This window comes from Chlorocebus sabaeus, chromosome 25 (assembly GCF_047675955.1).
Source record: "Chlorocebus sabaeus isolate Y175 chromosome 25, mChlSab1.0.hap1, whole genome shotgun sequence".
NCBI classification, from domain to species: domain Eukaryota; kingdom Metazoa; phylum Chordata; class Mammalia; order Primates; family Cercopithecidae; genus Chlorocebus; species Chlorocebus sabaeus.
Genome location: NC_132928.1, coordinates 5,339,541 through 5,353,225, shown reverse-complemented (window position 1 = coordinate 5,353,225; position 13,685 = coordinate 5,339,541). Strand labels below are relative to the sequence as shown.

Below are 13,685 nucleotides of genomic sequence, written 5' to 3'. Positions count from 1 at the left end.
AAACATTGTTATATAGGACATGCCTGTATTTTGGAAGCAGATAACTTGTCTGGTTTCACAGGTTAATAGATGAAGAGGAATTTTGCCCCAGGATAAATCATACCTTGAATCTCAGCCATTACCAATTAATTTATATAACATTATTTTTATTTATTTATTTTATATTTAGAGACAGGGTCTTGCTCTGTTACCCAGCTGGAGTGCACTGGTGCAATCATAGCTCACTGCAACCTTGAACTCTTGGGCTCAAGCGATCCTCTCATCTCAGCCTCCCGAACAGCAAGGAATACAGGTTCATGCCACCATGCCCAGCTAATTATTTCTATTTTTCTTTTTTTTTTTTTTTTGAGACCGAGTCTCGCTCTGCCGCCCAGGCTGGAGTACAGTGGCCAGATCTCAGCTCACTGCAAGCTCCGCCTCCCAGGTTCACGCCATTCTCCTGCCTCAGCCTCCCGAGTAACAGGTGCCCGCCACCTCACCTGGCTAGTTTTTTTTGTATTTTTTAGTAGAGACGGGTTTCACCGTGTTAGCCAGGATGGTCTCGATCTCCTGACCTCATGATCCGCCCGTCTCGGCCTCCCAAAGTGCTGAGATTACAGGCTTGAGCCACCGTGCCCGGCCTTCTATTTTTATTTTGTAAAGACGGAGTCTCACTGTGTTCCCCAGGCTGGTCTTGAACTCTATGGCCTTAAGCCATTGGCCTCTCAAAATGCTGGGATTATTGGGGTGAGTCCTTGCATCTGGCCTGATTTAGAGGATACTTAGATAAGAGTTTGGACTTAAGAGTTGATGCTAAAATGAGTTAAGACTTTTGGGGCTTGTGGAATGGAATAATGTATCTGCATATGAGGACGTGAATTTTGGGAGCCACAGCACAGAGTCCAATAAGCTGAATTGTGTTTCCCTTAAATTCTTACGTTGAGGTCCTAAACTCTAGTACCTCAGAATGTGACTATATTTGGGGATAGGGCCTTTAGAAATAATTAAGGTATTCTTGGCCAGGTGGGGTGGCTCACCCCTATAACCCTAGCACTTTGGGAGGACGAGGCAGGAGGATCACCTGAGGTCAGGAGTTCAAGACCAGCCTGGCCAACATGGTGAAACCCCATCTCTATTAAAAATACAAAAATTAGGTGGGTGTGGTTAGCGCATGCCTGTAATCCCAGCTATTCAGGAGGCCGAGGCAGGAGAATCACTTGAACCCAGGAAGCGGAGCTTGCAGTGAGCTGAGATCCACTGCACTCCAGCCTGGACAACAGAGCAAGACCAAAAACAAACAAACAAACAAACAAACTCAGGAAGCTGGCTGGGCATGCTGGCTCAAGTCTATCATCCTAGCACTTAGAGAGGCCAACGTGGAAGGATCACTCCAGGTCAGGTGTTCAAGACCAACCTGGGCAAATACAGAAGGTCCTATCTCCACAAAATAAAACTAAAAATTGTATTTAAAAAAAAAAGAGGCCAGGTGCCATGGCTCACGCCTGTAATCCCAGCACCTTGGTAGGCCAAGGCGGGCAGGTCACCTGAGGTCAGGAGTTTGAGACCAGCCTGGCCAACCTGGTGAAACCCTGTTTCTACTAAAAATACAAAATCACCCAGGTGTGATGGCACATGCCTGTAATCCCAGCTACTTGGGAGGCTGAGGCAGGAGAATTGCTTGAACCTGGGAAGCAGAGGTTGTGGTTAGCTGAGGTTGCACCATTGCACTCCAGCCTGGGCAACAAGAGCGAAAATCCGTCTCAAAAAAAAAAAAAAAAAAAAAAAAAAAAGGAGTCAGAAAACTCAGAGAGATCATACCTGCTGGTGATGGTTTTAATTTTCTTTCTTTCTTTTTTGGGAGAGGATCTCATTCTGTCACTGAGGTTAGAGTGCAGTGGCATGACCACAACTCACTACAGCCTTGACCTCCTGGGCTCAAGTGATTCTCCCACCTCAGTCTCCCAAGTAGGTGGGACCACAGGTGCATGCCACCAAGCCTGGCAAATTTTTGTATATTTTTTGTACAGATGGAGTTTCACCATGTTGCCCAGGCTGGTCTCAAACTCCTGGGCTTAAGCCATCCTCCCACCTCAGCCTCCCAAAGTGCTGAGATTACAGGCATGAGCCATTATGCCTGGCCTGGTTTTAATTTTCTAATGAAGCAGGAAAGGAAGTGATATAATAACATCTCTATCTCTTGACCAGACTGTGAGGTACTAAAAGATAAGCAGCGACCACTTCCCACAGTACAAAAGACATCTTACGCACATAATAGGTATTTGACAAATGTATGCATAACCAAATTGAGTTCCAAGATTATGGATTGGTGAACTAATGCCAGCAGCTATTGATATCAACTAGAAATTTAAGCAGGATATAAACTTTCAAAATGGTAAAGGGGAAATAAAAATTTAAGGATCTGGAAACTATTTATATACCTGTACATTCTTTGTAAATCAGATGCTAAGACTCCAATGTCCACATATTTGCCACATTTGTTACCGGTAAGGTACTAAAACAGAAAATATAACAAATATAAAACACTCAATATTTCAAACTCAGTGATTTTAATCAACAGATTGAGCTATCTGAACATATTATACTTTAAGATAAACTCTTCATTAATAAAGCATACCAGAAACATAAATAAAAGTAACCAATAATTGTCAAGTCTGAAATCAGAAAATTTAATTAACATTATTAATCACTATAACACAATATTATTACAAGCATAGTTACAAGGCAGTAAGTGATGGCTTACTTACTAATATCCTAGGTTTCCAAACACCCTAGAACACTGCAATAAACTCATAAGGGCAGCAGGGGATATTTTAAACTTCAAGGAACACAGTGATATTTGACATCTGCCAGATACTGCAGAACTACTAGCTTGAGGCAATTTAGTTTCAATTTTTTTTTTTTTTTGAGACGGAGTCTGGCTCTGTCGTCCAGGCTGGAGTGCAGTGGCCGGATCTCAGCTCACTGCAAGCTCTGCCTCCCGGGTTCACGCCATTCTCCGGCCTCAGCCTCCTGAGTAGCTGGGACTACATGCGCCCACCACCTTGCCCGGCTAGTTTTTTGTATTTTTTAGTAGAGACGGGGTTTCAGCGTGTTAGCCAGGATGGTCTCGATCTCCTGACCTCGTGATCCACCCGTCTCGGCCTCCCAAAGTGCTGGGATTACAGGCTTGAGCCACCGCGACTGGCCCCTAGTTTCAATATTAAATCACCTTTTGGCTGGGCATGGTGGCTCATACCTGCAATCCCAACACTTTGGGAGCTCAGGAGTTCGAGACCACCCTGGGCAACAAAGTTTGACCTCATCTCTACAAAAAAATTTAAAAATTGGTTGGGTGGGCCGAGACGGGCGGATCACGAGGTCAGGAGATCGAGACCATCCTGGCTAATCCGGTGAAACCCCGCCTCTACTAAAAAACATACAAAAAACTAGCCGGGCGAGGTGGCGGGCGCCTGTAGTCCCAGCTACTCGGGAGGCTGAGGCAGGAGAATGGCATAAACCTGGGAGGCGGAGGTTGCAGTGAGCTGAGATCTGGCCACTGCACTCCAGCCTGGATAACAGAACGAGACCTTGTCTCAAAAATAAATAAATAAATAAAATAGCCTGAGCGTGGTGCCTTGCACCTGTAATCCCAGCACTTTGAGAGGTCAAAGTGGGAGGATTGCTTGAGTCCAGGTGTTCTAGACCAGCCTGGCTAAGATGGTAAGATCTCATCTCTATGAAAAATTTAAAAATTAGCCAGACATGATGGTGCATACCTGTGGTCCCAGCTACACGGGAGGCTGAGGTAGGAGAATCACTTGACCCCACAAGTTTGAGGTGGTAGTGAGCACTGTTCACACCACTGCATTCCAGCTTGGGTGACAGAGTGAGACCCAGTCTCAAAAATAAAAAATTAAAATTAAATTAAATTAAATATATAGCTAAGTGAAAATTTATTTAAAATCTTGTGTAAGACTATCTTCAGGCCATGTGTATAAGGTGTGTATGAAACATAAGTAAACTTCATGTTTAACTTGGGTCCCATAACCAAATATCTCATTACGTATACGCAAACATTCCAAACCCTGAAAAAAATCAATCTGAAACATTTTTTGGTCTTAAGCATTTAGAATAAGGGATATTCAATTTGTACTTTTATAATGAACCAAAGTGAAAGCTACAGAGGAAAACTGATAATGTCAAACGTTGAAAAGCAGTCAAGTGTGAGGACAGAGAAGAGGCCACTAGATCCAGTAATTAGGAGTCACTGCTCAGAAACTTGAATAAAGTGAAGGAGCAAGTTGTGGGATGCGGGAACATCCAGAGGAAGAGTAATTCAGAATGAGTGAACAACGAGAACAAAGGTCCTGTGCTTGGCATGTTTGAGAAGGTCTGTGTGGTTGGGTCAGGAGATGAAAAGTAAACTAGGACAACAGAGGCCAGAATATGCAGGGCTTTTTTGACTAGGTTTTACTCTAGATGTCTGTGATTCCACTGAAAGGTTTTGAGCAGGGCTATGGCAAGCTCTGATTTTTCCCTTTTTTTTTTTTTAAATTATACTTTAAGTTCTGGGATACATGTGCAGAACATGCAGGTTTGTTACACAGGTATACAAGGGCCATGGTGGTTTCCTGCACCCATCAACCCGTCATTTACATTAGGTATTTCTCCTAATGCTATCCCTCCCCTAGCCTAATTTTTCCCTTTAAAAGGATGTCTTGGCCACGCCTATAATCCCAGCACCTTGGAAGGCTGAGGCGGGCAGATCAACTGAGGTCAGAAATTCAAGACCAGCCTGGCCAACATGGTGAAACCTGGTCTCTACTAAAAATAGAAAAATTAGCCAGGCATGATGGCATGCACTTGTAATCCCACCTACTTGGGAGGCTGAGGCAGAAGAATCGCTTAAACCCAGGAGACAGAGGTTGCAGTGAGCAAAAAAAAAAAAAAAAAATTAGATGTCTCTGGCTGTTCTGTGGGGAATAGGCTTTAGGTAAAAGCAGAATCAGAAAGACCAGTTAGGAGGCTATTGCAATAGTATAAGGTAGAGATGATGGTTTGGACTAAGATGGTTATAGGGAAAGACAGTAAGAAGTACTTGGAATATATTTTGAAAGTAAAGCAAACCACGCTGTTGATGGATGGTATACAGGAAATGAAAGAAAGACTCAGAATGATCCTTAAGGCTTTTGGCCTTAACAACTGGACAAACGGTGGTATCATTTACCGAGATACAGAACACTAAGAAAGGGCAGGTTTGAAGGAAGAAAAAATCACAAGTTCCACTTGGCCATTTTAATTTGGAGATACGCTGACTAGGCAGCTGGATATATCAATCTGTACTTCAAGATAAAATCTGGACAGCAGATACAAATTTAGCAGTCATAAATATATAGAGGACAGGACAGCAGCTTGCACCGGTAATCCCAGCACTTTCGGAGGCTGAGGCCTGATCGTTTGAGCCCAGGAGTTAGAGACCAGCCAGAGTAACATAGTGGAACCCCGTCTCTACAAATGATAATAATAATAATAATAACAAATTGGCCAGATGTGGTGGTGCACACCTGTAGTCCCAGCTACTGGGGAGGCTGAGGAGGGAGGATTGCTTGAGCCAGGGAGGCCGGGGGTGCAGTGAGCTACGATTGTGCCCATGAACAGCCACTGAACTCTAGCCTGGGCAACAGAGCGAGACTGTGTCTCAGAAAAATAAAAATAAAATGAAAAAAATATATAGATAATAGAATATGTAGACACTATTCAAAGGTTATTAGACTAAATGAGACCACATAGGAAGTATGGATAGATAAGAAAGGTGTATGAGGAAGAGGAGGAAGGGAAGGTAAGAGAACAGTGGCTCAGAGCACTTCCAACATTTACAAGTTGGTAGGAAAAGATGGGTCCGAAAATGAGATTGTTTAGGGGCTGGTGAAGTGAAAGAAAAACAAGGAGAATGTGTAGCTCACCAATTCCTAAGTGAAGAAAATTCTCTCCCTCCTTTTACCTCAGACTGCTTGTTTACATTCTAAGGTATCTGCCACACACTGCTTTTTACTGATGGTCATGAAAATGAGAAAACCGTAGGCAAAGTGCCTGTTACTGTTGCCAGACCATGTTACCTCGTTTTAGTGTGTAAGTTCCTTGAGAATTAACGTATTATTTATGCCACCCCTTCTCAAGGACCTCTTACAATGCGAGCGTTTGAAGACCATTCCTGTACTAACTTCACAAGTCAAAGAGGTTAAAATTCAAAGGCTAACTCCACTCTACTGAATGATCTGCGCTGAAGACGACCAGACATCCTCCGCAGCCCCACCAAGCTGCACCCTCCCACCGTCCCCGGTTTCTCCTGAGACTCCGCACCAACGTGGGTAGGGAAGGCCCCGGCACCACCAACGAAGGAGGAACAGACGCACGCCCAGACCCAGACTGGGGAAAGAAGACTAGTTGAGTTCCACGTGGACGCCACCCGAAAAAAAGGGGAATGGCACCCTGGGGCAGTGATCGGGGCCCTTGGCGAGACCGAGCGGTGCAGAATACACACCTGGATGACTCGTTGCTTGAGTTTATTATCCACGAACCGGGCGGGTCTAGGCTTCATCGTCTGGGTCTTCCAAAGCCACAGCTCGGACCGCCAGCTCCCAGTCAACCGGGGGCCTCGTAGGGGTTGCCCACCGCGATCGCCGGACCAGTTGCACCTGAAAAGCGCCCCTCCTGGGGCCTAGCCCGCGCCGTTTCCGTCAGAATAAAAGTAATGCGAATGAGGGGGGGCGGAAATTCAGAGGAGCGGGAGAAGACTTGCAAACCTCAGGGAGTTTCTAGGGGCCTTATTTTGCAGGCCTGCCCAGTGGTTCCTGGAAGATTAGGACCCCTTTGAACGCGCTCAACTTTATTGGTTCCCCGCCGGGCGAACCAGGCTGGAGGAAGTTCCTACCCCCGCGCAGCGTGCGGACACGCCGTCAACGCGTCGGCTGGGAAAGTTGGTTTGCTTTCGTCAGGCGTTCCAGCTGCACCTCGTTCTGATACAAAGCTTGTCTTCGCAAAGCCAGCGACGGTAGATACTTGGAGTGATAAAATCAGGGTAAAAACACACTACCAGCTGCTGCTTGCTTTCCCACGTAGTTACCTTACATTTTAGAGGCCCAACAAAAGGGCTAGGTGAAAAAGAAAAGGAAGGACGGATTTATCCTTATAACTGAGGATAACTAAGTCATTTGTTACTTTGAGGACTCGTTTTACTTACGCTGTTATCATCGGCAGGTAATTTGTTGAATATATCCAGTGCAAGACTCCTTGGCCCAGAATTTTATCAAACATTTGTATTTGCCCCAAGAAGTTTGTCCTGCACTTAGGGAGACACAAAGGGACAGTTACCAAGCACTAAAAAAAAAAAAAAAAAAAAAAAAAAGGCCGGGCGCGGTGGCTCAAGCCTGTAATCCCAGCACTTTGGGAGGCCGAGACGGGCGGATCACGAGGTCAGGAGATCAAGACCATCCTGGCTAACACGGTGAAACCCCGTCTCTACTAAAAAATACAAAAAACTAGCCGGGGAGGTGGCGGGCGTCTGTAGTCCCAGCTACTCGGGAGGCTAAGGCAGGAGAATGGCGTGAACCCGGGAGACAGAGCTTGCTGCGAGCCGAGATCCGGCCACTGCACTCCAGCCTGGGTGACAGAGTGAGACTCCGTCTCAAAAAAAAGAATTAAAAAAAAAAAAAAAAGAATTTCCTTCTTTTCTTCTTTTTTTTTTTAGAAGGAGTCTTGCTCTGTTGCCCAGGCTGGAGTGCAGTGGCACAATCTCGGCTCACTGCAACCTTTGCCTCCTGGATTCAAGAGATTCTAACACCTTAGCCTCCTAAGTAGTTGGGACTACAGGTGTGTGCCACCATGCCAGGCTAATTTTTTGTATTTTTAGTAGAAATGGCATTTTGCCATGTTGGCCAGGCTGATCTCGAACTCCTGACCTCAGGTGATCCACCTGCCTTGGCCTCCTACTAAAGTGCTGGAATTACAGGTATGAGCCACTGCACCTGGCCTTTCCTTCACTTTTAAGGCAAGTAAAATTTGGCTCTTTTGCCATTCTGCCTTTTGCCATGGGATGACACAGCAAGAAGGCCCTCACCAAACAGCAACTCCTTGTATGGGACTTTCCAGCCTCCTTGCATTCATTTGACAAGTGTTTATTGAGTGCCTACCAGTTTCAGTCTCTGCTCTGCACTTTAGGCTTGTGGGGAAAAGTGGAAGAATTATAACTGTAACTTTTTATAACATTTTAAAAATTAGATTAGTTATTTATATGCTTGATTACATTAAATGTTAGGAAAGATTCTCTATAGCATGTACAAATGTAGTCAATGCTTAGTAATTTTTAAAATGAAATGTAATTCTTTGCATAACAAATGTCCAACATAGAATGAAAACACACTGAGGCTGGCCATGGTGGCTTATGCCTATAATCCCAGCACTTTGGGAGGCAGAGGCAGGTGGATCACCTGAGGTCAGGAGTTCAAGACCAGCCTGACCAATGTGGTGAACCCCTGTCTCTACTTAAAAATACAAAATTATCTGGGTGTGGTGGCACATGCCTGTAATTCTAGCTACTTGTGAGGCTGAGGCAGGAGAATCACTTGAACCTGGGAGGCAGAGGTTGCAGCGAGCTGAGATCACGCCATTGCACTCCAGCCTGGGCAACCAGAGCAAAACTCCATCTCAAATAAACAAACAAATAACCACATTGAAAGGCCTAGTAGCATCACAACGTGTACTAGGCAACATAGTTTATTCGTCTATAATTTGTCATAGAATACTATCCTATACTTAGGGTTGACTTCATGGGTGTGTGACCTGTGCAGTCACACGGCCCTGTCCTCAGAAGGGCCCCACAGGTGGTTTAATGCTCTACTGTTGCCATCTTGAAATACTTTCTGAAAAAGCTGTCCCTTATTTTTGTTTTGCACTGGGTCTTACAACTTATGTGACAAGCCCTTCATATGTAAACTTGAAGTACTCTAGAATGCTGCCTTCTTATTCCTTTTTTTTTTTTTTTTTTTTTTTTTGAGGTGGCGTCTCACTCTGTCGCCAGGCTAGAATGCAGTGGTATAATCTTGCCTCACTGCAACCTCGGCCTCCCAGGTTCAAGCAGTTCTTCTGCCTCAGCCTCCCAAGTAGCTGGGACTCCAGGTGCACGCCACCATGCCCAGCTAATTTTTGTATTTTTAGTAAAGACAGGGTTTCACCATATTGGCCAGGCTGGTCTCGAACTCCTGACCTTGTGATTCGCCTGCCTCGGCCTCTCAAAGTGCTGGGATTACAGGCGTGAGCCACGGCACCCAGCCACCTTCTTAAAGGCAGGGAATGTGTTGTTCATCTCATTACTGCTTCAGGTGCAGAAGGCAATAATTGAAAGTGAATTAATACTAGATGATAATATGCTCATTTCCCGTTGGAATTAGTTCATCAATTATTGCCCTGAAGACCATTTTACATTGATTCCAATGTTTGGATTTACAGTATCATGCATCAAAACCAAAAAGATTACTGAACAGTAACCTAAGAGCATATACACTTCAAGCACTTCCCTTTATAATGGAAACATCCTCTATTCTTTAGTGGTGTAACCCCACCTAGTGGTGGTGGCGTATTTTATCTTTTGTCTTTCACACTTTCATTCTCCTAAACCTCATACAGTATTTCACTAGCAAACAGCTTCTGGTCTAATTGTGCTTCATAACTAGGGTGATTTATGTCCAGATTTGCTCAGGACAGTCCTGATTTTTGCCTGTTGATTCAGCAAAATTATTACTACTATCCCCTTTGTGGAAATACATGAAGACTATTTGAAGACTACTTGAGAAGAGGTGAAGACTATTTGTTCAGAGTTTGCTATAACAAGGGAGTCAGCCACCATCACTTGCGTTTTGTCAGAGCCTCAAAAACAGAGGAGTGGGAAAACTTTACAGTGGGGAATAGGGGAAGGCTTCAGGTGTGCCCTAACTGAAGACTGTTGTCATAGGGAAGCTATAGGTGGGGTAACTAGAACTAGCAGAGCATCCTATGTGTTTGATTGGGATGCACAGTTGGTTTTCTTTTGGTCCTATGTTGACAGCAGGTCCAAAAATTTAAAAAGCTATCAGTTTTTAATAAAGTTCTTGCCATCTGGGGCCATTTGTTACAGGGGTTGTTGCTGGGTTCCTGGATTGTTTCCTAGTGATAGTGATCTAACTTCCTACATGTCTGATTTGTAAATGATAGATTGGTTTTCTGGTCTGGTTGTTGCAGATTGTGAGTCAGAGTTCTATTTTTGCATACGGTCTGGCCATTTTTCATTCACATGTTCAGTGTCTTCCTGTTATCTCTCTAAAAGGTTCCAGTTTGGACAATGTAGGACCACTGTATATGTAGTAGGAACATGGAGAAAAATATGAAATTTGCATGTCAGAGGATCCTTACTGAGATGCAAAAATGAGGCCTGCCTTCTTGCTGGGAGCTGGAGACTGAGTTCTGTTCTGTTCTGTTCTTTTCTTTTTTGAGACAGGGTTATATGGTTTGGCTGTGTCGCCACTCAAATCTCATCTTAAATTGTAGCTTCCATAATTCTTATGAATTGTGGGAAGGACCCAGTGGCAGGTAAATGAATCATAGGGGCGGTTTCCCCCATACTGTTCTCATGGTAGTGAATAAGTCTCATGAGATCTGATGGTTTTATAAGGTGTTTCCCCTTTCGCTTAGCTCTAATTCTGTCTCGTCTGCCACCGTGTAAGACGTGCCTTTAATCTTCCACCATGATTGTGAGGCCTCCCCAGCAACAAGGAACTATGAGTCCATTAAGCCTCTTTTTCTTTATAAATTACCCAGTCTCGGGTGTGTCTTTATCAGCAGTGTGAAAATGGACTAATACAAAGCATCCCACTCTGTCGCCCAAGCTAGGGTGCAGTGGCATGATTTCAGCTCACTGCAACCTCTGCTCCCCTGATTTTTGTTTTTGTTTTTGTTTTGTTTTTTTGAGACACAGTCTTGCTCTGTTGCCCAGGCTGGAGTACAGTGGCACGATCTCAGCTCACTGCAACCTCCACCTCCCACGTTCAAGCAATTCTCTGCTTCAGCCTCCCGAGTAGCTGGGATTGCAGGTGCCCACCATCACACCCAGCTAATTTTTTTGTATTTTTAGTAGAGATGGGGTTTCAGCATCTTGGCCAGGCTGGTCTTGAACTCCTGACCTCATGATCCACCCTCCTTGGCCTCCCAGAGTGCTGGGATTACAGGCGTGAGCCACTGCGCCCAGCCGCTTCCCTGGTTTAAGTGATTCTCCTACCCCAACCTCCTGAGTAGCTGGAACTACAGGTGCATGCCACCACACCCAGCTAACTTTTGTAATTTTTGGTAGAGGTGGAGTTTCATCACCTTGGCCAGGTTGGTCTCAAACTCCTGACCTCAAGTGATCCACCCGCTTCAGCCTCCCAGACTGCTGGGATTACTGTCATGGACCACTGTGCCCGGCCTTGAGCTTTTTGAGATTAAAAAAATATATTTGATTTATTTTATTTGGTAATGGCTAACAATTCTGTTTTCTAATCAGGTTTATCATTCTTTGAGGTGATTGCCTCATTTATGTCCCTAATCTTGAATAGAATGAAAATAATATTCTCCCAGGTTTCAAGCAATTCAAGTGATTGTCCTACCTCAGCCTCCCAAGTAGCTGGAATTACAGGCATGCACCACCATGCCTGGCTAATTTTTTTGTGTTTTTAGTAGAGATGGATGATCCACCCACCTCCACCTCCCAAATTGCTGGGATTACAGGCATGAGTCATTGCTCCCAGCCTGAATCTTTCATATAGAACGTTTTTAGTAAATAATTGTTAGGTAAATGAATGAAAATTGTGAATCAGAGTACTGTGATAGAAAATAACAAGGCCAGGTGCGGTGGCTCATGCCTGTAATCCCAGCACTTTGGGAGGCCGAGGAGGGCGAATCACCTGAGGTTAGGAGTTTGAGACCAGCCTGACCAACAAGGAGAAACCCCCATCTCTACTAAAAATACAGTATTAGCCAGGGGTGCTGGCGCATGCCTGTAATCCCAGCTACTCCGGAGTTTGAGGCAGGAGAATTGCTTGAACCCAGGAGGCGGAGATTGCAGTGAGCCGAGATTGTGCCACTGCACTTGAGCCTGGGCAACGAGAGCAAAACTGTCTCAAAAAAAGGGAAGAAAATAAAGAAATCCTTTTGTAGTTCCTAAGTGTGAAGAATGCGTGTTCATGCACAGTGCTACCCTCAAACATTGTTCCATGCTCATGACCTGTCTGACATGGAAAAAAAAGAAGAAAATAAAAAAGGGAGACCACCTCAGTCCCTGGTCAAGGGAGGTCTTTCTAAGAACGTGACAGGAGTACTTTAAGTATAGGAGGAGCCAATTGTACAAGGAGAGTGGGAAGAGTTTCAGGTAAAGAGAGAATCACGTGTGCCAAGACTTTAAGCAGAAAAGAAGTTGACCTGTCCTAGGAACAGAAACAGAGAAAAATAAGCTTCTTTGTTGTTTAAACCACCATTATTTCAGGTTTTTTGTCATTCAAAACCAACATTAATTTGAACAAGTACAGGTATTTGGAAGAATTTTAAAAGTTGAGTCTAAGATTGATGCAGAAGAGAAAATGACAGAAAAGAACCAAAACATTCCTGAATAAGAACCTGGTATCATTAACATTTTTTAAAAAACACTATTGAGGTATAATTTACCTATAATAAAAAGGATCCATTTTAAGTGTATAACTCAGTTATTTTATTCATTTATTTATTTATTTTTAAAAGATGGTCTCAGGCTGGGTGCAATGCGAGTCTCCGTCTCAAAAAAAAAAAAAAAAAAAAATGGTCTCAGGCCAGGTGCAGTGGCTCATGCCTGTAATTCCAGCACTTTGGGAGGCCTAGGTGGGCAGATCACCTGAGGTCAGGAGTTCGAGACCAGCTTGACCAACATGGAGAAAACCCATCTCTACTAAAAATACAAAAATTAGCCGGGCGTGGTGGCGCATGCCTGTAATCCCAGCTACGTAGGAGGCTGAGGCAGGAGAATCACTTGAACCCGGGAGGCGGAGGTTGTGGTGAGCTGAGATCGCACCATTGCACTCCATCCTGGGCCACAAGAGTGAAACTCCACCTCAAAAAAAAAAAAAAAAAAAGCCTCACTCTTGTGGCCCAGGCTGGAGTGCAGTTCTGATCATAGCTCACTGTAGCTTCAGCCTCCTGAACTCAAGTGACCCTCCTGCCTCAGCCTCCTGAGTAGTTAAGATTACAAGCATGTGTCACTGTGCTGGCTATCTTATTTTTTTTAAAACTGGGTCTTGCTATGTTACCCAGGCTGGTTTCGAACCCCTGGCCTCAAGCAATCCTTCTGCCTCAGCCTCCAAGAGGGCTGGGATTACAGGTGTGAGCTACCATGCTGGGCAAATTTTTTTCTAATTGAGGTATATTTACATAGCATAAAATTCACCATTTTATTAATTTTAACATATACAATTCAGTGGCTTTTAATTTGTTTACAGGGTTATACAGACATTACCACTATATAGTTCCAGAACATTTTCATTAGCCCGGAAAGAAACCCTGTAACTATTAAGCAATCACTTCAATTTCCCCCTCTTCCCAGCCCCTGGAAACCACAAATCTACTTTTTCTTTCTATGGATTTGCCTATTTTGGACATTTCATATAAATGGAATT

General features: G+C 44.3%; 1 protein-coding gene and 1 pseudogene across 5 annotated transcripts in view; one reads left to right on the top strand and one right to left on the bottom strand.

The window, feature by feature from the left end:
- Positions 1–7,385, bottom strand: part of NVL (nuclear VCP like) — a 104,672-nt gene extending 97,287 nt beyond the window's left edge. For 4 of the 5 annotated variants that reach the window (XR_005236059.2, XM_007988337.3, XM_037985516.2 and 1 more), the window contains exons 1-2: positions 6,521–7,385; positions 2,418–2,491 (exon numbers count right to left, since the gene is read on the bottom strand). Coding sequence is in view for 3 of the 5 variants with exons in the window: in XM_007988337.3 (XP_007986528.3) it covers positions 2,418–2,491; positions 6,521–6,577 (131 nt within the window). In the remaining 2 variants the exon portion in view is untranslated. The remainder of the gene's footprint in view (positions 1–2,417; positions 2,492–6,520) is intronic. The other variant, XM_007988338.3, reaches the window with a different exon arrangement.
- A 4,804-nt stretch (positions 7,386–12,189) lies between these two features.
- LOC119619883 (small nucleolar RNA U13) lies at positions 12,190–12,278 on the top strand (annotated as a pseudogene).
- Positions 12,279–13,685: the final 1,407 nt, after the last annotated feature.